Here is a 22,303-nt window from a genome sequence, read left to right as displayed (position 1 = left end):
TTCCTTCATGGCCAGAAAGATGACTTCAGCAGAGTTTATTTCACTTTTTAACATTACATTTGAACCAAGAACCCTTGTTTAAGCTAAACAGTTAGTTGAACAAACCAACTTCATAGCCTATGGTCTGAAGCTGGTTAAGAACTGACAAGAGTCTGTTTCAAATAAGAATCCCTGGTTCAAATGTAATATTAAGCCAGGTTCTTTAAAAGTAAAGCTAAACTTTGCTGAAGTCCTCCTCCTTGTCATGTAAAAGCAGGGGAAGGAGAGAAACATACTTGGGCTCAACTACATAGCACTGATATATGGCTTAGTGTTAATGTGAATGTACCTATAACTTTATTATACAGAAGCAGTTCAGAGGAAATGGGGGGGGGGATATTGCTTCCTGCTATGTAAAATGGCTCAAGCAGTCCCCATTCCCCATCTTTCCACAGTAAACAAGCCAACATTCTCCATGATGGCTGAACTCCAGCAACTGTGTTTTGTTTAAACGATGCTTTGTGAGAACTGTGGTTTGTTTACAATGGGAAGCAGATGCTCCCAATATCTCTTTCTAGTGCCCAAAAGCAGAGGAGAGAGGAAGGTGAACAACCTGGTAATAGCAGACCAACAGCAGACTAGAAACAGAAAAACTCAGTAACATACGCTATAAAACACTGGCCGAATCTGAGCTACATGTGCTAAAATTATGGTGGAGACAGAACACTATTTCCAAATGTGGGAGCCTAGTTGTTAAACTCAGATGAAAATAACTGAAAAAAGAGAAAACCTTACCTCCGTTTGTGGAATTTCTGAGGCAATTTTCACCACCTTCTTCTCTGCACCTCTAGAGGAAGATAAATTGACAGACTGAAGCATAAATAACATATCAACTGTGTCTATTTTCAACAATTTAATCTGTAGCCAAGCCTGAACTATTTCCTGCAAGTGGTTCTTGAAGGACATTTGACTATGACTGCAGTTTCTGTTTGAGCTCCAGAAGTCTGTCCTGTCTTCCTTAAAGCTGTTGTCAGTGTAACAATAATTTATATTTGAAATAGTGCTCAGTAAACACTATTTTAATAAGAGGTGTTCTACTTCAATAATATACTGCTTTAAAAAATAGGAAGCTATATTGACACAATTCAGTGAAATACTGGCAATACCAGGATAAGGAGACATTAAAAATCAGCATCTGGTGGTACTGATTAATTTTTTTTAAATGGGTGGGGTGGTGGAATAAGAGATAATTGATTATGAAATCCAAACTTCCTCAGAATTAATTTTATGTGGTCATAAACAATATTTTCTTTAAGATAAATGTAGGGATTTAGTAGGTAATTACATTGGCAAAGAAACCCTGGAAAATGTAGTATCAATTGAAGGTAAGATTAGGGAAAGTTGCATATTGCATTAACTGATATGGTAACAAGTTATTTTGGAATTTGTAAAATATATGTAGAAACATACATATATATTGAATGAGACCTGTAACAGGAAAATGATACAAAATACATTGTAAAAAATTAGATTTGAAGATGGAATAAAAGATGAAATCACTAAATGGGATCTGTGTGCCTAATGGCCTGGTGGATGGTCAGCCAGTTTGTTAATTTAAATTTTGTACACGCTCAGAAACCAACAAGAAACGTGATTGCTTACAGACTATATAGTTTCCAACCAGGAAGAGACCGGCAACAGTAACACCACGTGCTGAAACTGAACCGAGTCTGCAGTTCACATAGTACTCCATGAGTCAATTAATGTATGCATGGATATATATTATAAAGAGAACCGGGGGTACAAAAGAAAGAATTTGACTGTGTAAAGGAAAGTATGCTGTCTTGATAAGGGCAAACCTTTAATCAACTCATGGGTTCCATCTCTGCTCTAGCAAGGTGCAGAACCAATGGAACAAATGTGGAGCTTGGTAGTCACTTTCTGCTTGTATAGTGACAATCCTCATATTTAGCCTCTGTTTAAACCCCAATTATCTGTACAACCTTGAAAAGAATGAAATTATCTTCAACTCTGTATGAAACAGATGTCATTCAACTTGAAAGGATAGGAAAAATAAAGGGAATAGGCAAAGTATGAAGATGACGAACCAAGAGACATTACAGAACTCCAGACTCACTGTCTCTCTCACATGCCAATGTAAACTGGACTCTTTATCTGACGTTCGAATTACATATTCAAATAGTTGGATGTGTTCTACACCAGTTAGATAAATGAGGTCCTATTTAGCATGTAATCATTCGCATAGTATAACCGGTATAAACCACTTACGATGAACAGTCAACCCCAACCAGAAACCTCAAGCTTAGGCTATATGCCGTCAGATCTTTATTCTTTTATGACCACATATTCACAAAGGGACTGCTGTGTTGTAGTTCATGGGACAGCTATGGTTGACTTTTGGCCAGGTCAGCTATAGCTCCATTTCAAACACACACTTCTTTAACAATGTGCAATGGGAGCCAGTAAACAACTCAAACAAAAATATAATGGAGTGGGCGTGCTTGGAAGTTTATGCTCTGAAAACAGGGTTGAGGTTTGCAAAAGAAAACAAAGGAAGAAGATGCAAAGTTCGGAAGTTCCCAGGCTAAATGAAACAGCATCCTCCTCCTCCAAACAGCTCCCATAAAACAGTGGGTCATAGCCTGACTCATTAAGGTCTCCCATTTAGAGAAATGGATGGCTTTTGTTCAGGATTCCTGGACAGTTTTTCTATTTTATGCCTTGAAAGGTAGTAATGGTTTAATGACTTTTTCACAGGAAGCAATTCAGAACAGGAACCAGGGACTTGTTACCCCTGCAGCACTGTTTGCTGCCTTCTGTTTGTGATGCGGAGAAAGGGCACCCCCTGCTGCCTAGGAACAGCCACTACACTAAAATTCACATAATTGTGGTCTCCAAACTGAAAATTCAGCTGTACAGCATAGGATTTGGTCAAATTGTATGCTTTTTTGGTAGCTACTAATTGCTAGTAGATCAGGGTTATGTATGAATATACTGCAACAACAGTCATTCAAATAAAAAATCCCAATAAACATAGAGCAGATAGCAACACCTTACTGGTATCTATGGGAATGATGGTTAGAAACTCAAGCTTGTAATTTTCATTCGATGGGAATTTTCACATATATTTGCACAGAAAATGAAGGCAATGATCCAGATAATTTTTTCTCCTTGCACCATGAATACAGCCATAACTTGAACTAAGAACTTATTCCCTTAGAACTGTACTCACCCTTTCACATTATGCACAAACGCCACGGGCATAAAATATTCAAGCTACTAAGACTACAATCCTAACCTGTTATCTGTGGGTGAGCCCCACTGAATTCAGTGCTTCTACATTCCAATGACTTTGCTGCCAAGAAAGGCACAACGTATACATAAAACAGAGCAGGGAACGCCATAATGCAAATTATGGTAGCAGCACCTTATTCTCCCAAACAATCACTTGTCGTCTCCTCAGCTCTATTTTGCCATCTGATAAAAATGAACCTAATTTCTACAGCTGGAAGAATTAGCCAGAAAAAGGTCTAAATATGAATTGGGACAATGCGAGTACTTTATTCTAATTACCTTCTAATAATTGAGAACAAAATACTTTTGTTACAAAGGATTTTGCTGGTTCAATAAGTTGTTTTATTATCTTTTTCCTGTAAGCTGCCTTGAGAGCGCTATGGGGATGAATAGCAAAGTGAAAATATTCCAAACAATTAATAAAGAAATACACCTAGCGAATGTGAAAACTGTGCCCTCAGGTAATTCAGGCCACTGCATGCAATTACTATATCAAGAAATCCTTGTGCATCTGCTTCAGTCTGATAAGGAAGCTGAAAGCAGCTAGAAGAGCAAGGATATGGGATCTGCTCATAAAACACACAGGCCTGCTATATTTTATCTATCTTAAAACCACGCATCTCAAAATGTGAGGCAACCCGTTAGGAGATGCAGCGTAATTGCTAGGGGCGGTGGTAGTTCACCCTCCTTGACCTCTTTTCCCTGCACAGTTTGTGTGCATGAGGGTCAGGGGTAGGCTGCATAACCCTTCAAATGTTTAGCTGATGAATGGCACAAGGGACAAATGGGCAATTTGCTTCTCTATTTTAGCCTTTAAAGCATGTCGTTGACACAGGTGGCCCTTTTCTTTTTTACAACTTGCCTATTCCTTGATGTGGAATGAGAATGAGCTTTGCAAGCTAAACTGTGTACTTTTGCTTTGTCTTTACTAACGCCAAGATGGCTCTAACAATTCTTCTTACACCTACAAAGGCTAACAAGAACCGAATGTGAGATTCTCTGTTGAGAGAGAGAGAGAGAGAGAGAGAGAGAGAGAGAGAGAGAGAGAGAAAGACAATATACTGACAAGAGACTAGGGAGGTAATGCCGGGGGTGGAGGGAGAGATATGGTAAAACTACTTAGGTTACAAAATGTAGCTTTCCATGGTGCAACATTTTTATTATATTGGTGAAAAATTCTTACTTGTTTATTAAGTTCAAAAAATATATGGACTTAAGAGATTTTGAGGTTGGATTGCCATAGACATTTGGCTCAAGGATGATAGAGTAAATCCCTACATGCAAAGATGTCCAATAACTTGGATGTTCTATAAAAGAATATGGGACTTTGTCAACTCCAAACGGGTCTATATTTAATTTTAACTTTTAGCTAGCCTTCTGGTTTGTGATTTCCAAAAAAGCCAAAGTTTTCAACATGTAATCCCTAGCCACCACTAGTCATCCATTCATCTATAGAGTTACAGATTCATACAATGACAAAGTCTCAGTGGTCAGGTGGCACACAAATACTGAAGGTAAACAAACACATTAATGTTTGACCAATACGTTCTAGCTTATGAAGGGCAGATAATTACACTTCAGTTGATTTCTCAATAGCTACTTCCTCTTTGATAGGAGCATCTGTGGGCTTCTGTTCTTCCTCCTGCAACATAAACAGTCAACAAGGAGAGAGGTAAACCTAGAGAACAAAATGAATATAAGCCTCACAAAAGATGTTAATGAGAACTGCAGATAACCATCTGATACGATGCAAATCTTATTGGACATAGGAACCAGAGTTCAATGGGACCTTAAACATGAATAGAATCTCAACCTTGCAAAGTCTTGTGGGCAAATTTACATACAGGCCGCAACCATTTTGCGCATCAGTGGAGCACAATTGTAAAAGTTACAAGTGCAACTCTACTTATTTGTGTAAATAGTTAGGGGGTGGTTCTTATGCCTTTTAGACAGCTAAATTCAGAACTGAATGTAATACTCTTTGGGTGAAGTCCAAATTATGTTATGGGCATCATAGTTTATTTATTGGACTGATGTAAACCATCAATGTTTCTGAGCACAAATGTGTTCCAAAGCCCCAATGCTGAAAAATGTCCAGTTATCCAGATGTACAGTATTTTATGTCAGCATGAACAGCAATCATGTTTACTGTATATATAAGCCTGATCGTCCAAATAATTTGAATTTTTGTGAAGCAACTGGGACACGCAAGATTACATTGCACTTTATGGGTTGTTGTTTTTTTAAAAAAAAGATTCACAAATAACTCACTAAGCAGTCTACATTCTAAAAACAAGACAAAACAAAACAAAAAACTAATCTAGAACTGGAATCAGAAATGTTATTACTCAGTGTTGCTTGAACTTAGAAATACTACTTAAAATTCATTCTCTTTCAGACTATTGGCAGGCTGGATTCAGTTTTTTGCAATCTTAATTAAATACAAGCTTTGTAATCATGAAAGAAACCCTGAGTAATTTCAGTGTGCACTCCCACACTAATACTGGGACACAGTGGTAATAAACAAACATTCAATTCCTTGACTATTTTATAACTTCAGTTAACCTTAAAGTTAATAAAATACAAACCCAGGTTTCCCATTTTATGCATCTTGCTAAAAACTAATTTCTTAGCAAAGCAATATTTTAGTAACCACAAATAGTAAAAACAGTTGTATGAAGAATGATAAATTCAAACTCAACCACCGTTTAATGTGTACATTTGCAGTACAGGAAACTGTAGCACAGAATATACATTACTTAGAATCACTGAGCATTTCAGCAAACCCCCTCCGCCCTGCAACAGCCTTGCTCGCTCTTCACATATAAACCATCTCAGCAAAATCACTTGAAAACAAGCTCCTCTCTTCCACCTCAGAGTGGATGCAAAAGACCTTACATGTCACCCTTCTAGTTCTAGATCTACAAGTGACAAAAAGTACTTATTTTATTAAGTACTGGTTACCAGACACTTCATTCAAAAATCTCAAATGAACACAGTTCCACATCTCCAATTCTACAATCAATATATTCTCTATGGCTTCCTAATCATGAGCATCATTTAACATCAGTGCTGGATATATTCCTAATTATATATTTTATAAACAATTGCCTACTAAAGACATTTACCCAAAAGAGCTTTCAATTAAACTAGTTCAAATGATGAACAGTTCAAATACACTTGTGACATGGATCCTTATCGCTATGCATCCTACATAATTAAATAACTGTCTTACACTGAACTATAATTTACCTCTGTTTCTTCTCCTAAGACATCCTCTTCATTTGCCTCCTCCTCAGCTACAAGAAATCAAGGGGAAATGAAAAATTACTAAAGTATATTTTACATGTTGTGTGTACAAAGATCTTAGTAGTCTCCATCAAGACAAAAGCTTCTATTTTAGTTTCATATTATTAAATTAAAATAACCAAAACAACCTCAAAGTTAGAAGAAGAGTTTGGATTTGATATCCCGCTTTATCACTACCCTAAGGAGTCTCAAAGCGGCTAACAATCTCCTTTCCCTTCCTCCCCCACAACAAACACTATGTGAAGTGAGTGAGGCTGAGAGACTTCAGAGAAGAGTGACTAGCCCAAGGTCACCCTGCAGCTGCATGTGGAGCAGCGGGGAATCGAACCCAGTTCACCAGATTACGAGTCCACTGGGTTTAACCACTACACCACACTGGTGTATTAGGATACAGTAAAGTACAGTACTGCAAAACAAGTGCCTGTTTCTTTATCGCTGTGTGACAGAGAAGTCCCTCTTACAGCTGATGCCTGCATTGCACAGCGATGAAGAATAAACTCAGGTCTGCTTGCTTTCACTGAACACGCAAGAAGCCCTGCCCTAGCTGACATCATCAGTGGGCAGAGTTTGGGGGAAATGGCCTTACAGGTCAAACTTCATCCCATAGGAGGTTGGAGGTTCTCCACTCCATTGCAATCCTAAAAAAGTAAATTTAGAAGTGATTCTCATTGAAGGAACATGCTGTAAACCAATCTTTAATTTAGGCTGCAAGTGCTACACACTCCTTGAAAAAGCAGTAACACAGCTTGGGGATATTCCTTGATCTAGCATTGTCACTTGTGGCCCAGGTGGTCTCAGTGGCTCACAGGGTCTTTTGGCAGCTTGGCTAGTTTGCCCGCTGCAACTGTTCATGGACAAAGTTTGCCTAGCCATAGTGATGATCCATGTTCTGAGAGTTTCCCATCTGGATTACTATAAAGCAGGGATGTCCAACCAGTAGAGCATGATCTACCGTTAGATCCCTGGCTGATCCTGGTAGATCGCAGGATCCTTATCATGTGCAAAAAGTTTGGGGGGGGGAGCTTAAAAACTGTGCAATCCTCCCCCCAAAAACAACTCTGGGCACTTCCCTCCTAAAAAAAGTTCAATAGCTCTGGGCAATCCACCCACCCACACTCCTCCTCCCTCCAATGACAATGGGTAATCACTGCCAGTTTTTTTATACTGGGAGTAGATCACAGTCTCTTGGGAGTTGGACATGCCTGCTATAAAGCATTGTATAGCACTAGAGGCAGCACTTTTTTCTAAAAAAAATGTTTAGGGGTACTCTCATTTTCCTACTCATATTGAAATACTGCCCCTCAACGAGGCCAAACTTAGATTCACAAAATATTTAGGGGTACGTATCCCCCTGCGTCCACCTAGAAAAAAAAGCACTGACTAGAGGTATTATGGAGCTGAGAGTGTGGAGGAAAGGGACAGAGGCAGGATACCAGCCGTGTCATGAACTGAAAATGTGCTGGCATGTGCAAAGGTGTATTTCCTTTTGTCTTGAATTTCCCACCATTCACCCTCATTGGATGTTGTTGTTCAACATATTTCTAAACGACCTGGATGAAGGTTTTGAGGGGATGCTCATCAAATTTGCAGAAGACACGAAACTGGGAGGGGTAGCCAATGCCACTGAAGACAGAATTAAGATTCAAGATGACCTTAACAGATTGGAGAACTGGGCCAAAACTAACCAAAGTAATTTCAATAGGAACAAATGTAAATTTCTACACTTAGGCTGGAATATCCAGCTACATAAATATAAGATAGGGAATACGTGGATTGCCAGTAGTTTTGCTGGGATAGCTCAGCCGGTTGTGGGTTCGAGCCCCATGTTGGGCAAAAGACTCCTGCATTGCAAGGGGTTGGACTATATGACCCTCATGGTGCAATCCAACTCTACAAGTCTATGATTTTATGATTCTAGTACACTCATACCTTGGGTTAAATGTGCTTCAGGTTGAGCATTTTCAAGTTACGCTCCGCAGCGACCCAGACGTAACGGAGTGCGGTACTTCCGGGTTTCACCGCTTGCGCATGCACAGACACTCAAAATGATGCCGCATGCATGCGCGGAAGCGGCAAAACGCGACCTGCACAGTCGCGTCTTACGTTTTACTCAGGATGCGAATGGGGCTCCGGAACGGATCCCGTTCGCATCCAGAGGTACCACTGTACATGTGAAAAGGATATGTTATGTACGATCTAACAGAAATTCCTGCATTGTGAGAGTTTGACTAGATGACATTTGAGCTCCCAACTCTACAATTCTATGATTCAGATATATCGAGGGAGAAAAGTTTTTATCCATCCAATTTCTTTACGCCAGGCACGTCCAATAGGTAGATAATGATCTACCGGTAGATCACTGGATGTCTGAGGTAGATCATTGGGTCAACATTTTTGCCCTGCACCCCCCCAAAAATGAGGCTTTCCTACTCCCTAAAAAAAGCTGAACAACTTTGACCTGAACCCCAAAAAACAAGGCTTTCCTTCCTAAAAAAAGCTGAACAACTTTGACCTGAACCCACCAAAAGGGGGTAGATCACTGCCAGTTTATAACTCTGTGAGTAGATCGCAGTCTCTTGGGATTTGCCCACCCCTGCTTTACACCATACATAATTTTATATCCCTCTGTCTTGTCTCCCCTTACTCATTATTCTAAACGAAACAGCTCCGAACATTATAGCCTTTCCACATAGGGGAGTTACACCAGCTCCCTGATAATTTTCATTGTGCTGTAGTGGTTAAGAGCCAGTGTGCTGTAGTGGTTAAGAGCGGTAGACTCGTAATCTGGGGAACCGGGTTCGTGTCTCCGCTCCTCCACATGCAGCTGCTGGGTGACCTTGGGCTAGTCACACTTCTTTGAAGTCTCTCAGCCCCACTCACCTCACAGAGTGTTTGTTGTGGGGGAGGAAGGGAAAGGAGAATGTTAGCCGCTTTGAGACTCCTTTGGGTAGTGATAAAGCGGGATATCAAATCCAAACTCTTCTTCTTCTTCATTGTCCTTTTCTACTACTCTTCTAGTTCTACAGTATCTTTTTTGAGAAGTGGAGACCATACCTGTGTGGCTACACCACAGATTTACATGAATACTTTTTTTTTTTATCCCTTTCATAACTATTCCTAGAATGGAAAAGTATAAGAAGTGGGATCCCCAAGGATCTGTGTTGGGATTGGTGCTTTTTAATTTCTTCATAAATGACCTGGAATTAGGGGTGAGCAGTGAAGTGACCAAATAACAACAACAACAACAACAACAACAACAACAACAACAAAATAAATAAATAAATAAATAAATACTTTTGTTTATATCCCACCCTCCCCGACCAAAGTCAGGCTCAGGGTGGCTACCATCAGATATACAGTCATACCTAGGGTTACAGACGCTTCAGGTTGTGTTTTTTCAGGTTATGGACCACTGAAACCTGGAAGTACCGGAATGGGTTACTTCCGGGTTTCGGCAGTCACACATGCGCAGAAGCGCTAAATCGCACTTTGCGCATGCGCAGATGTCCCGAATCGCAACCTGCACGTGTGCAGACGTGCCGCTGCGGGTTGCAAACGTGCATCCCGCACGGATCACGTTTGCAGCCTGAGCGCCCACTGTATAACATTAGTATAAAATCAAACAATAATTAAATTACCTCCTAAAAACAGGTCAAATCAAATTAAAGTCTAATTAGATGGCTTTCCGCAGGGCTATGGTTGGGAACAGTAAGTGCTCATCAGCTCAACTGTTTACACTGATCTTAAATGGATGGGCCTGTGAGAATGCTGGGAGGCCTCTTTCATATTAGTTCTTATACAAAAAGAAAAGGATAGTCAGGCTGAGTCCTGACCAAAGGCCTGGCGGAACTCGGTCTTGCAGGCCCTGCGGAAAGATGTCAAATCCGCAGGGCCCTGATCTCTTGTGGCAGAGCATTCCACCAGGTCGGGGCCAAGGCCGAAAAGGCCCTGGCCCTGGTTGAGGCCAGCCTAATCTCTCTGAGGCCTGGGATCTCCAAGGTGTTATTATTTGCAGACCATAAGGCCCTCCGTGGGGCGTATCAGGAGAGGCAGTCCCATAGGTACGAGGGTCCTAGGCCGTATAGGGCTTTAAAGGTTAAAACCAGCACTTTAAACCTGATCCTATACTCCACTGGGAGCCAGTGCAGCTGGTATAGCACTGGATGAATGTGATCCCGCGGCGAAGACCCCGTAAGGAGTCTCGCCGTGGCATTCTGCACCCGCCAGTTTCTGCGTCAATTTCAAGGGCAGCCCCACGTAGCGTGAGTTACAATAATGAAGCCTGGAGGTGACCATCGCATGGATCAAAGTGGCGAGATCAGGGCGAGAGAGGTAAGGGACCAACTGCTTAGCACGGTGAAGATGGAAAAATGCCGCCTTTGTTGTAGCTGCAACCTGCACCTCCATAGAAAGGGAGGTGTCGAAGCCTATACCCAAACTCTTGACAGAAGGCACTGGCAAGTAATTGTGCCCCCGCAAGAGATGGGAGTTGGCCCCCCCAACCCCATATCGTCCCAACCCAGCCAGGGGACCTCTGTCTTCGAACACTTCCCACCAATTTATCAAAACAAACATTTAAGTTAACCACTCTGAAATGGTTTTAAAAAATGGTGGTTACTTTCCATGTTTTTCAGTTCTCTGATACAGAGAGTGATTTTAAAAGACTTCAAACATCTTGGCTGCGAGTCCTGGAAGACCTGCTCCCTGCCTTGTTAGTCTTTTCCACCTGGCTTGGGAGGGCAGGGTCCTGACCAACTACAGCTACAAAAGCTGAGGCTTCTGAATGGATTTCTGGGGGGTATTGTTTGGCAGGGTGGGGTGAGTTGCTGGGTTTTTGTTGTTGCTGTTGTTCATATTAATTATTTGTATTTTAATTTTTAGATCTTATAATGAGTTATGTGGAAATTGTGCAATTATGGTTGTGAACTTTTTGATGTGTTTTATTTGACTACTTTTGTTATGTTTGTATTTATGTAAGTTTTCGTGCTGTAAGCTATTTTGAGCATGGTTTTACCTACAGAATACAAATTCAACGGGTCATGTTAGGCTTGGGCCTCTGTTCCACATCTTCATCAGTTACATAATTTGTCAGTTTTTCAGCAGCCACCTTATCCTTTAATAAAACTTTAATTCCTTGGTCCTCTAGTGATCCAACTGCCTTCCTAACTAGACTCCTGTTTTTAATTGCTGGCCTTAATATTCTCAGTAATATGTTCCTCATATTATTTTCTTGGATCTGTTATATTATACTTGCATTTTTGTGATTGTAGTATGCGCAAATTTAAATTCCTTTTTGTTTTCATTTTGCTGACTTCCATTTTCTGGAAACAACTTGCTGCCCCTGAAAACTTCCATGTCTCTGGTTGCTAAGAAAAAGTGACACTGGGGTTCTAATTTTCTCTTGCCAGGCTAGCTTTTTCCATTGCCTTTCTACTTTTTGAAATGATTTTTGGGTATCAAATGTAATGTTAGTGACTTACTATGATACAGGTCTCTTCTAGCAGCAGGGTTACATAGTCACTATTCTAGGTTTGTGTTCGTCTGCCAGCCCAGGCAAGAAACATGATTTGTTTCAGTGCTCCTCCTAGCTCCTCAGTTTTCCCTTCTGGTCAAGCTCTAAAAACCGTAGGATCTGCAACACAACTGAGAAACCTGACAATGTCACTGGAAAGAACTTCAATTTTAATGGCTTGTAAACTGTGCATTCTAAACTACTGATTCTTGTTGCATTGTTTATAATTGTTGTTCTAGACTGTACAACTTCAGGGTAGAATTTCTTAATTTAATTGTGTACAGTGTACTGAACATAGTTGGCATTGTGTATATTAATATTAATAGTAAGAAGTATACACAGAACTAAAATGCTCTGATAACAATTTATATGACCACCTCTTGAGAGAGCAGCTGCATATAGGGTGAACTCTGTTGCCAGAAAAGGCCCATATCATAGTAAGTGACCAAAGTTACATTTTCCTGACTACAATGCTACTATGCTGGGACCTACCAGAGCCTATGTTCCTTTGAGCAGATACTGAATCCACTCCCTATGGTCTAGCTATTATCTGAAGGACACACCTTCCAAAGGGCTGCTTCTGCAGAAGTGCAGGCATCCCCTTTATAATGTCTGGTAACAGCAGAGGGGACTGCCCTCTAATGCTGACATTAGTTGCCAGACTACTATGGTGGCTGTAGCTCTAGTTGAGTGGGCCATCACTTGCCTAGGAGCAGGAAGATGCTGAATCTGAGAAGGCCTTAAGCTATTTAGCTAAGGTGTATGATTGGGCCTCATCACTCATTGATGTTGGATGAAAAGACACCAATAGGGTAATTAGTCTGTCTGAATGCTGCAAAAATAAAAGCCAAGAAAAATGTTAAGGTCTAAGAGGACAGAGGACATCTGCTGAGCTTGGCAGGAAACAAAAAGACTGAGGAGCCAGGAAGGTGAGCACTGATATGAATCATAGAAGTTTCCTACCAGGACTAGTAGACGGTCACAAGCCCAGCATTGTGGCCGTGCTGGCCAGGCCACCAGGAAATTAGTGGGTAGACCTGTGTGGCATACAACAGCTGTAGTGTACTTTGGGCTAGAGTGGATTCCAGTATCTGCCTGGAGCAGAATTCAAATCCCCCTTTTCTGCTTTCAATGCAGTGTTATCGACCACCATGATAAAGCGCCTTGTATCAGCAGTTGCTTCCTTTGCAGACATGCACTTCATCCTTACATTCCAAAAGGTTTCTGTTCTAAAACAGTGTCTTCAACAGTATGTTAGTTGTGCCTTTTACTGAAAATAAAACCTGTGAACACATAGTTGGGGTGGGGGGTTTGAACTTGTCTCTCTTAATTATAGAAACATTTCTCCTGACCACTGCTGGTACTAGAGAGAAGAAGAAGAAGAAGAGTTTGGATTTGATATCCCGCTTTATCACTACCTGAAGGAGTCTCAAAGCGGCTAACATTCTCCTTTCCCTTCCTCCCCCACAACAAACACTCTGTGAGGTGAGTGGGGCTGAGAGACTTCAAAGAAGTGTGACTAGCCCAAAGTCACCCAGCAGCTGCATGTGGAGGAGCGGAGACGTGAACCCTGTTCCCCAGATTACGAGTCTACCGCTCTTAACCACTACACCACGCCAGCTCATGTTTCTTTTCCTTGTATCTGTCACTGGCAAAGATTCTGAAGGGAATTGTGAGGGTCCTGCCAGAAACGCATCCATGAGACTGAACAAAATGCAAAAACACAATTAATAAAAAATGTAAGCAAAAGCTTCCAACTCCTCCTCTTGGCCATGCCAGAAACAGAGAGGCGAGCACTTGAGCCAGAGGCTTGGTCACTTAACATTAAACCATGGTTTAGCATGACATTAGAAAGTGGCCTATGTCTTGCTCAATCATTTCAGAACTTTAGATGAAGAGCAATTAATAAACTGAAGTCAAACAGGGAACCTTTGACTCTTGTACAGAAAGACTGTAAACAGTTTCACAATGAACATCCAAAAAGCAACACATTTGTTTAAATATTTAAGGTAACCTTTGCTGGACTCTGCTCTATCTTGTTAGAAGGATCTTGGTAGAGTGTAGAAAGAATGTAGTGTAGGAACCTACCATGCTGCTCAAGATAGGCCTGGAGTCTATTGATAAGATCCTGTTTGTTTCCTTTTGCCTCTAGACCTCGGGCTAAACATTCCTGCTTCAGCTCAGCTAGCTGTAAAGTAGAAGAGACTTTGCCTTAATAAAGAAAGTGTGGCTTCCTACAGATTAGAAAGGGAACATGTACAAAAATGCAATAAACATAATGGATAGATATTAAGTAGTGAAAGGTTTTCAACAAGATAAGGCTGAGGACATGGGGTTTATATAGATTTTTTTCAACACTCATTTTATAACATTTGTAAAGAAAGTCTGTAGGAATCTGAAGTAAAAACAAGACCAAAAATAGAAGATTCTCAGTCTTACAATAGTTAATAAAGTTGACTTATGAAGTTAACCTTTCACTGGCCTAGACACATTAGAACTTTATTCATGAGACTAGTTTTCCTCAAGGAAGACTTCTCTCTAAATGCACATATAGTAATATTTTGTTCCTGGGAAAATGAGAGCTCACTAAGTTACCCACTGCACCTCTGACTGCTCCAACTTTGTGCAAGAATAACATTACTGGTGACAACCATCACAATTCTATGCTGCTCCACCACATCTTCTATAAATTTGTAGTTTTACTCTGTTATTACATCCTCTTGGGCTGTGTGCCTACTTTCCACACTACAGTTGCCATCACCATGAGTCATGGTGCTCATAAGGGCCTACCAAGGGGCCCACAAGGTTTTCAGATTGCTTCAATAATTTATTAAGTATATAAACATGGGAAGTATGTAAGCATGATCTTATATAAGCTGCCCTGGGAACTTTTCTGGCTGAGGTGGGGATGCTTTGAATGAATAATAACAAGCATACAAGGGGAAACATTTACTTCATACTGTGAAGTTCCTGGTTCCCCACATTTATCTTTGCAACTTTACACAAGCATTTTGTGGCAGGAAGCATCCACCTGGAAAATGGGAGGGCAATATTGGTTGCCCAGAACCAGGGGCAGCAATGACAGAAAGTTCAGCATGCAAACTGAGAGGGAAATAGGACTGAATTGTATAAAGTGGATTTATCAAAGCAAGTTCCACTATATTCAGGTTGTACTGATTCCTATATAAGTGGGCAAAGGTTTGCAGCCTTAATCCTAGAGAGGCTCATCCTTCACTGAGTAACTAAAGGACAAGAGAAGAAATAGGCTTTTAAAAGATCATTTGTAAAATGAAGTGTTCTACTGGTCCAGGTTGAGACTTCCATTCAAACACATTCAACTTTCATTACGTAATTTCACAGGAACACACATTTTTATACAAATACCTGCTTGTGGATGACTTCCTCCCTCCTGTTTCTTATTTTGAGCGCTATTGGGGCAGGGCCATTTCCTGCTAGACTCGCCACCAGAGAGCTGGGGAAGAGGAGTTAACATAGTCCCTCGCCTGGTACCCCTTCAAATGTTGGTGGGTTACAACTTCCATTAGCCCCAGCAAGCATGGCTAGTGGTCAGGGATGACAGAGGAGCCGTCCAATAACCTATGGAAGGCAGGTAAGGTAAAGGACCCCTGGGTGGTTAAGTCTAGTCAATGGCGACTATGGGGTTGCGGCGCTCATCTCGCTTTCAGGCTGAGGGAACCTGTATTTGTCCACAGACAGCTTTCTGGGTCATGTGGCCAGCATGCATAAACTGATTCTGGTGCAACAGAACACTGTGACAGAAGCCAGAGTGCACGGAAATGCAGTTTACCTTCCTGCCGCAGTGGTATCTGTTTATCTACTTGCACTCATGTGCTTTCAAACTGCTAGGCTGGCAGGAGCTGGGACAGAGCAGCAGGAACTCACTCCGTCATGGAGATTTGAATCACCAACCTCCCAACTGGCAAGTCCAAGAGGTTCAATGGTTTACTAGGTTAACATAACATCCTCCAGCACTAAAATGAGAGAGCACTGCTTTGTACTGAATTGTTGAGAATTAGCTATCAGCCACTTTGAGAACTATTCATTCCAAATGACTTACTAACTGAAGTAAATCAAAAATGATTTGCTTCCAAATTTACTGAAAGATTACACAAATCCAGGGAGGAGACGGCTATCAATGGCTACTAGCCATAATAGATATGCTCTACCTCCACAGCAGAGGTGCCAACTTGAATAAAATATTTGGGGGCGGAGCAAGTAAGTCCCGCATAATCAATTATAATGGGGCTCACCCACGCCATGTGAATGGCAATGCCCATCAAGAGTGCCAGTTTGGTCCTGTGACTGTGGGAGCCATACAGCATGCATGGCCCTAGCAACAAAATTTGAGGGTGCCCAGCCCCCTTCATGGGGAACTTTGTGGGTCCTCGGGCACCCAGGTCCCCAGCTGTTTGAATTCTGAAACGTTCGAAAACTGAAAACCCAATAGCCGACAGCTAGGACTCAGGAACTTGCACTCAACGGAAGCCGTGTGGCATGTTCGACTTCTGAGGCGTGTTGAAAAACTGAAGCATTTACTTCTGAGTTTATGGCATTCGAAAACTGAATGTTCGTCAACAAAGACATTCAAAAACCGAGGTAAAAGGTAAAGGTACCCCTGACAGTTAAGTCCAGTTGCGAACGACTCTGAGTTGCGGTGCTCATCTCACTTTACAGGCTGAGGGAGCTCCGCAGTTTTTCCGGGTGATGTGGCCAGCATGACTAAGCCGCTTCTGGCGCAACGGAACACCGACACCAGAGCAGCGCATGGAAACGCCATTACCCGCCGGAGCAGTACCTATTTATCTACTTTCACTTTTTGGTGTGCTTTTGAACTGCTAGGTTGGCAGGAGCCGGGACCGAGGAACGGAAGCTCACCCCATCGTGGGGATTCGAACTGCTAACCTTTTGATAGGCAAGCCCAAGGCTCAGTGGTTTAGACCACAACACCACCCACGTCCCATGTATATATATATGTGTGTGTGTGTGTATATATATATACATATATATATATATATATATGTGTGTGTGTGTGTGTATGTTTGTGTATATATAAATATATGTCTATAAATTTATGTGTATATGTATATATGTGTGTGTATATCTATCTATCTATACATATATGTGTGTGTTGTATATCTATCTATCTATCTATCTATCTATCTATCTATCTATCTATCTATCTCTCCAGGCTCTCTCAAAAAAATTTTTTTGGGGGGGGGACCGAAGAGTTTGCTCCCTTGCTCCACAGTTTGAGGCAGCAATGCTTCCGACCACCATTGCTGGAAAGCACGGGAGGGGAGAGTTTTCTCTCGCGCTCCTATATCCCACAGGCATCTTGGCTGGTAGTTGTGTGAGAACAGGATGCTGGGCTAGACAGATCCCCTCGCCTGATCCACCAGGGCGTTCAGCTCGGGCTACGCAGCTACCACCAACCAACGTGGGCGAGGAGAGCGCTGCCTCTTCCTGCAGGTGGGCGCGATGCCCGCAGGTCCAGCCGGCCTGAGAGGGGAGCGCGGCGCGACGGGAACCGCCGCGACTCTTTTCCCGCCCTCGCGAGAACTCGGCGGCCCGGTTGGTCTGACGGCGCAAAACCCCACACGGAGCCTGAGGGGGGGAAAGGCAGCTCCCTCAGGATTTTCCCCTCAGTGTTGCCGCTGCCGCCAGCCTGGAGTGAGGCGAAGGAGGAGAAGGAGGCCAAGCGCTGTTCCCTCAGAGTATGAGGAGTCCGCCCCACCCGCTCAGACCCGGCCTCGGTACCTTCAACTTGTGCAGCTCCACTGTTTCCGCCGCCATCTTCCCTTCGCTTTTCCCCTCCCTCAGCGGCCTCCTCCCTCGCGCCCCGACGGCAAACCGTGCGTGCCCGCTCAGGCCCTGCCGCCCAATCCGGGCCTCGCTTTCCCTTGAACTTTGACGCTTCCCTAACATCCGCCTCGCTCATTGGCTCGTGTGTTGTTTTTTTAAACCGGGAAACGGGGAGAGAGGCGAAGAGCGGCGGCAGGGAATAGCCAATGGGGAGGGGCCGGAGCGCCTGCCCTATTGGCTGATTAGCCGTGGGGGGCGGGGACGAGGAATCGTTTCCTGGAGACCGCCTGCCTGCGGAAGCAGAAGCCGGAAGAAGCGCCGCTTTCGGGTGCCTCGCCTTGTCCCTCCCGCGCCAAGAAGAGACGCCGCCGCGGAACCAGCCGCGTAGGTCTCCTATAGGTCTCCGTTGTGGGTCGTGGGGCAGGCGGTTTCTCTAATTCCTGGGTGTCCTTCCTGGTGATAAACGAGGGCTTCGCATTGAACCGCCTTGTCCTGAGCCGGAGCACCGGCCCACGTGAGCTTGATGTCGGCCCTGCACTAATTATTATTGTGTTTTAGTGTTTTGTTGGAAGCCGCCCAGAGTGGCTGGGGGGACCAAGCCGGATGGGCGGGGTATAAATAATAAATTTGTATTATTATTGTTATTATTATTATTATTATATTATTTTATTTATTTATTTGTACCCAGCCCATCTGACTGAGTCGCCCCAGCCACTCTGGCCCAGCATATACAGAAACATAATAAAACATCAAACATCAAACATCAAGAACTTCCTCATACAGATGTCTTCTAAAGGTTGTACAGTGGTACCTCGGGTTACATACACTTCAGGTTACAGACTCCGCTAACCCAGAAATAGTACCTCAGGTTAAGAACTTTGCTTCAGGATGAGAACAGAAATCGTGTAGCGGCAGCGGGAGGCCCCTAGCTAAAGTGGTGCCTCAGGTTAAGAACAGTTTCAGGTTAAGAACAAACCTCCGGAATGAATTAAGTACTTAACCCGAGGTACCACTGTATAGTGATTTCTGGGATTTCCGTAGGAAGGTAAAAAAGTAAAGGACCCCTGGAAGGTTAAGTCCAGTGAAAGGTGACTATGGGGTTGCACCGCTCATCTCGCTTTTTTTTTTTATAATAATATTTTATTAAGTTTAACAATAAAGAAAATCCACAACAACCAAACAAAGAACAATAAAAACACAGGGAAAATATAAAACACAACAATACATAATTTTACAATACAAAAATACAAACATTTAACCTAACAGGGGAAAAAGAAAAAATCAGTAAACACACAAAAAAGAAAAACACATATCCCTCTTTTCTAATTGCTCATCTTTGATTAACTTATTTTCCTGACTTCCTCACGCCTCCCTTTTTTGTATCCTTCTTTAAAAGTTGGTTCAGCAAATTCATCCAGTTTACTTTATCCTTAATTATTTTACCTCCCAAATTTATAATTTCAAGTTTTTGTCTATCTTGTTACTAGAACCCCTTCATTTCATTTCAATGTCCTCAGCATTCATACATTTTTCAATGTTTCTGTAAATAAATTTTAAATTTCCTCCAATCTTCTTCCACCGACTCTTCTCCCTGATCTCGGATTCTGCCAGTCATCTCAGCCATTTCCATATAGTCAATTACTTGCATCTGCCATTCTTCCAGAGTGGGTAAATCTTGTGTCTTCCAATGCTTTGCGATGAGTATTCTTGCTGCTGCTGTAGCATACATAAAGAAAGTTCTATCCTTCTTTGACACCAATTGGCCAACTATGCCCAGGAGAAAGGCCTCTGGTTTCTTCACGAAAGTATATTTAAATACCTTTTTCATTTCATTATAAATCATCTCCCAGAAAGCCTTAATCCTTGGGCACGTCCACCAAAGGTGAAAGAATGTACCTTCAGTTTCTTTACATTTCCAACATTTATTATCGGGCAAATGGTAAATTTTTGCAAGCTTGACTGGGGTCATGTACCACCTGTACATCATTTTCATAATATTCTCTCTTAAGGCATTACATGCCGTAAATTTAATCCCAGTGGTCCACAACTGCTCCCAGTCCGCAAACAATATTATGTCCTATATCTTGTGCCCATTTAATCATAGCAGATTTTACCGTTTCTTCCTCAGTACTCCATTTCAACAGCAAATTATACATTCTTGATAATATCTTAGCATTGGGTTCTAACAATTCTGTTTCTAATTTTGATTTTTCCACCTGGAAACCAATTTTTTTATCTTGGTTATAAACCTCTCTTATTTGAAAATAATGTAACCAGTCTCGCACCTTCCCTTTAAGCTTCTCATAGCTCTGCAATTTCAGCTTGTCGCCTTCCTGTTCCAAAATTTCCCAATACTTTGGCCATTTTGCCTCCATGTTAAGTTTTTTCATAGCTTTCGCTTCCATAGGTGATAGCCACCTTGGGGTTTTACTCTCCAGAAAGTCTTTATATCTTATCCAAACATTGAATAGTGCTTTCCTGACAATATGGTTTTTTAATGCCTTATGCGCTTTAACCTTGCCATACCACAAGTATGCATGCCACCCAAATACATTGTCATAACCTTCAAGATCTAAGGTGTCAGTATTCTCAAGAAGCAGCCATTCCTTCAACCAGCAAAAAGCTGCTGATTCATAGTAAAGTTTAAGGTCCGGCAGGGCAAACCCCCCTCTGTCTTTAGCATCCGTAAGTATCTTAAATTTAATTCTGGGCTTTTTGCCCTGCCAGACAAATCTAGAAATGTATCTTTGCCACCTTTTGAAACAGTCCATCTTATCAATAATTTGCAATGATTGAAACAAAAACAGCATTCTCGGCAATACATTCATCTTAATAACAGCAATTCGACCAAGCAAGGAAAGCTTCAAATTCGACCAAATTTCTAAGTCTTTCTTCACTTCTGACCAACATTTCTCATAATTATTTTTAAATAAATTCGCATTCTTAGCAGTCATATTCACCCCCAGGTATTTTACCTTCTTTACTAATGTTAAATCTGTCTCATTCTGAAACCTCTCTCTCTCTCACTCAGCGTCAAATTTTTATCCAAAACCTTAGTTTTTAACTTGTTTAGCTTAAAGCCTGCCACTTGACCAAACTCCTGGATTAGTTCTAAAGCCCTCTTGGTACTAGAACCTGGCTCCTGTAGTGTCAGTACAAGATCATCTGCAAAGGCTTTAAGTTTATATTGTTTAGATCCGACCTGAATACCTTGTATCAGCTGGTCCCTTCTAATCATATTTAGCAAAACCTCCAGGACCGAAATAAAAAGCAGTGGGGAAATTGGGCAGCCTTGTCGTGTCCCTTTCTCAATTTTAAATTCTTCTGTCACTATGTTGTTAACTATCAGTTTAGCCTTTTGTTCAGAGTAAATCGCACCTATACCATTTTCAAAGTTTTGTCCAACCCCCATCCCCTGAAGATTTTTCTTCATAAAACTCCAAGAAATATTGTCAAAGGCTTTCTCCGCGTCTACAAATATCAAAACTGCTTTTGTGTTGATATTCACTTGTAGCTTTTCCAAAATATTAATTACATTCCTCATATTATCAGATAAATGTCTACCGGGGAGAAAGCCAGCCTGGTCTTTATGTATCATCTCTGCTAATACTTTTTTGAGTCTTTTGGCCAAAATGTCTGCAAAAATTTTATAATCCACATTAAGCAGGGATATGGGGCGGTAGTTCTTAAGTTGTGTCTTCTCAGACTCAGTTTTAGGTATTAGTGTGATATAAGCTTCTTTCCACGACTCCGGCGCCTTTTCCCCCTCCATGATTTCATTACAAACCTCCTTTAGTGGTTAAATCAAATAGTCTTTCAAAGTTCTATAGTATTTGGGAGGGCTTCCGGAGGTGGCGCCAACGGCAATGGCGGTCTCCTTCTAACTACGAGGGAGAAGCTCTGCAGAAATCGAGTTTATCCGCTACGGCGCAGTGAAGACCCATTAAAAAACCGCAGGCGGGGAAAGCCAGCGGCCGTGGGACTCAGTGGGTGCCAGAAGCACCCCCCCCAAGTGGCAAAGGGACCCCGCGAGGGGCTCCGGAGCGGAACGGGGGTGGCGCGGCACTGAGAGTCGATCGCTACTTCTGTGGAGTGAAGCCGCGCAGCTGTTGCCGGAGAGCGCTGACCTTTCTTCCTTTGAAGTTTCGGCTTTTAAACTACAACCCGTGAGTAAGACTCTGCAAAGATCGAAAGATCAAAGGACTTGTGCCTTTGATCGGCATAAAGAACTTGAATTTGGATCTGAAGCGGGAAGGCGTAAAAAGGAAGTCCGTCTTCCGGTTTTGTAAATAGAACTAAAGCAAAGACTGTTGGAACTAAGAACCGGGAAAGTTGAGCCAAAAGGAACTAATTTTAATGTCAGAT

General features: G+C 42.1%; 2 protein-coding genes across 4 annotated transcripts in view; one reads left to right on the top strand and one right to left on the bottom strand.

Moving 5' to 3' along the window:
* The window catches only part of SARNP (SAP domain containing ribonucleoprotein), a 57,206-nt gene extending 39,172 nt beyond the window's left edge, over positions 1-18,034 (bottom strand). The window contains exons 1-5 of one of the 2 annotated variants that reach the window (XM_053375264.1): positions 17,894-18,034; positions 14,204-14,303; positions 6,547-6,593; positions 4,869-4,936; positions 775-826 (exon numbers count right to left, since the gene is read on the bottom strand). In XM_053375264.1, the coding sequence (XP_053231239.1) occupies positions 775-826; positions 4,869-4,936; positions 6,547-6,593; positions 14,204-14,303; positions 17,894-17,929 (303 nt within the window). In that variant the 5' untranslated portion in view covers positions 17,930-18,034. The remainder of the gene's footprint in view (positions 1-774; positions 827-4,868; positions 4,937-6,546; positions 6,594-14,203; positions 14,304-17,893) is intronic. The other variant, XM_053375265.1, reaches the window with a different exon arrangement.
* The window catches only part of ORMDL2 (ORMDL sphingolipid biosynthesis regulator 2), a 171,681-nt gene that overhangs the window by 146,065 nt on the left and 3,313 nt on the right, over positions 1-22,303 (top strand). The window contains exon 2 of one of the 2 annotated variants that reach the window (XM_053375276.1): positions 18,302-18,322. The gene's annotated coding sequence lies outside the window, so the exon portion shown is untranslated. Of the gene's footprint in view, positions 1-18,214; positions 18,323-22,303 lie in introns of those variants that run through there. The other variant, XM_053375275.1, reaches the window with a different exon arrangement.

The sequence above is a fragment of the Podarcis raffonei genome, chromosome 2 (genome assembly GCF_027172205.1).
Source record: "Podarcis raffonei isolate rPodRaf1 chromosome 2, rPodRaf1.pri, whole genome shotgun sequence".
In the NCBI taxonomy this organism is placed as follows: Eukaryota; Metazoa; Chordata; class Lepidosauria; order Squamata; family Lacertidae; genus Podarcis; species Podarcis raffonei.
This window is presented reverse-complemented; position numbering and strand designations above follow the sequence as displayed.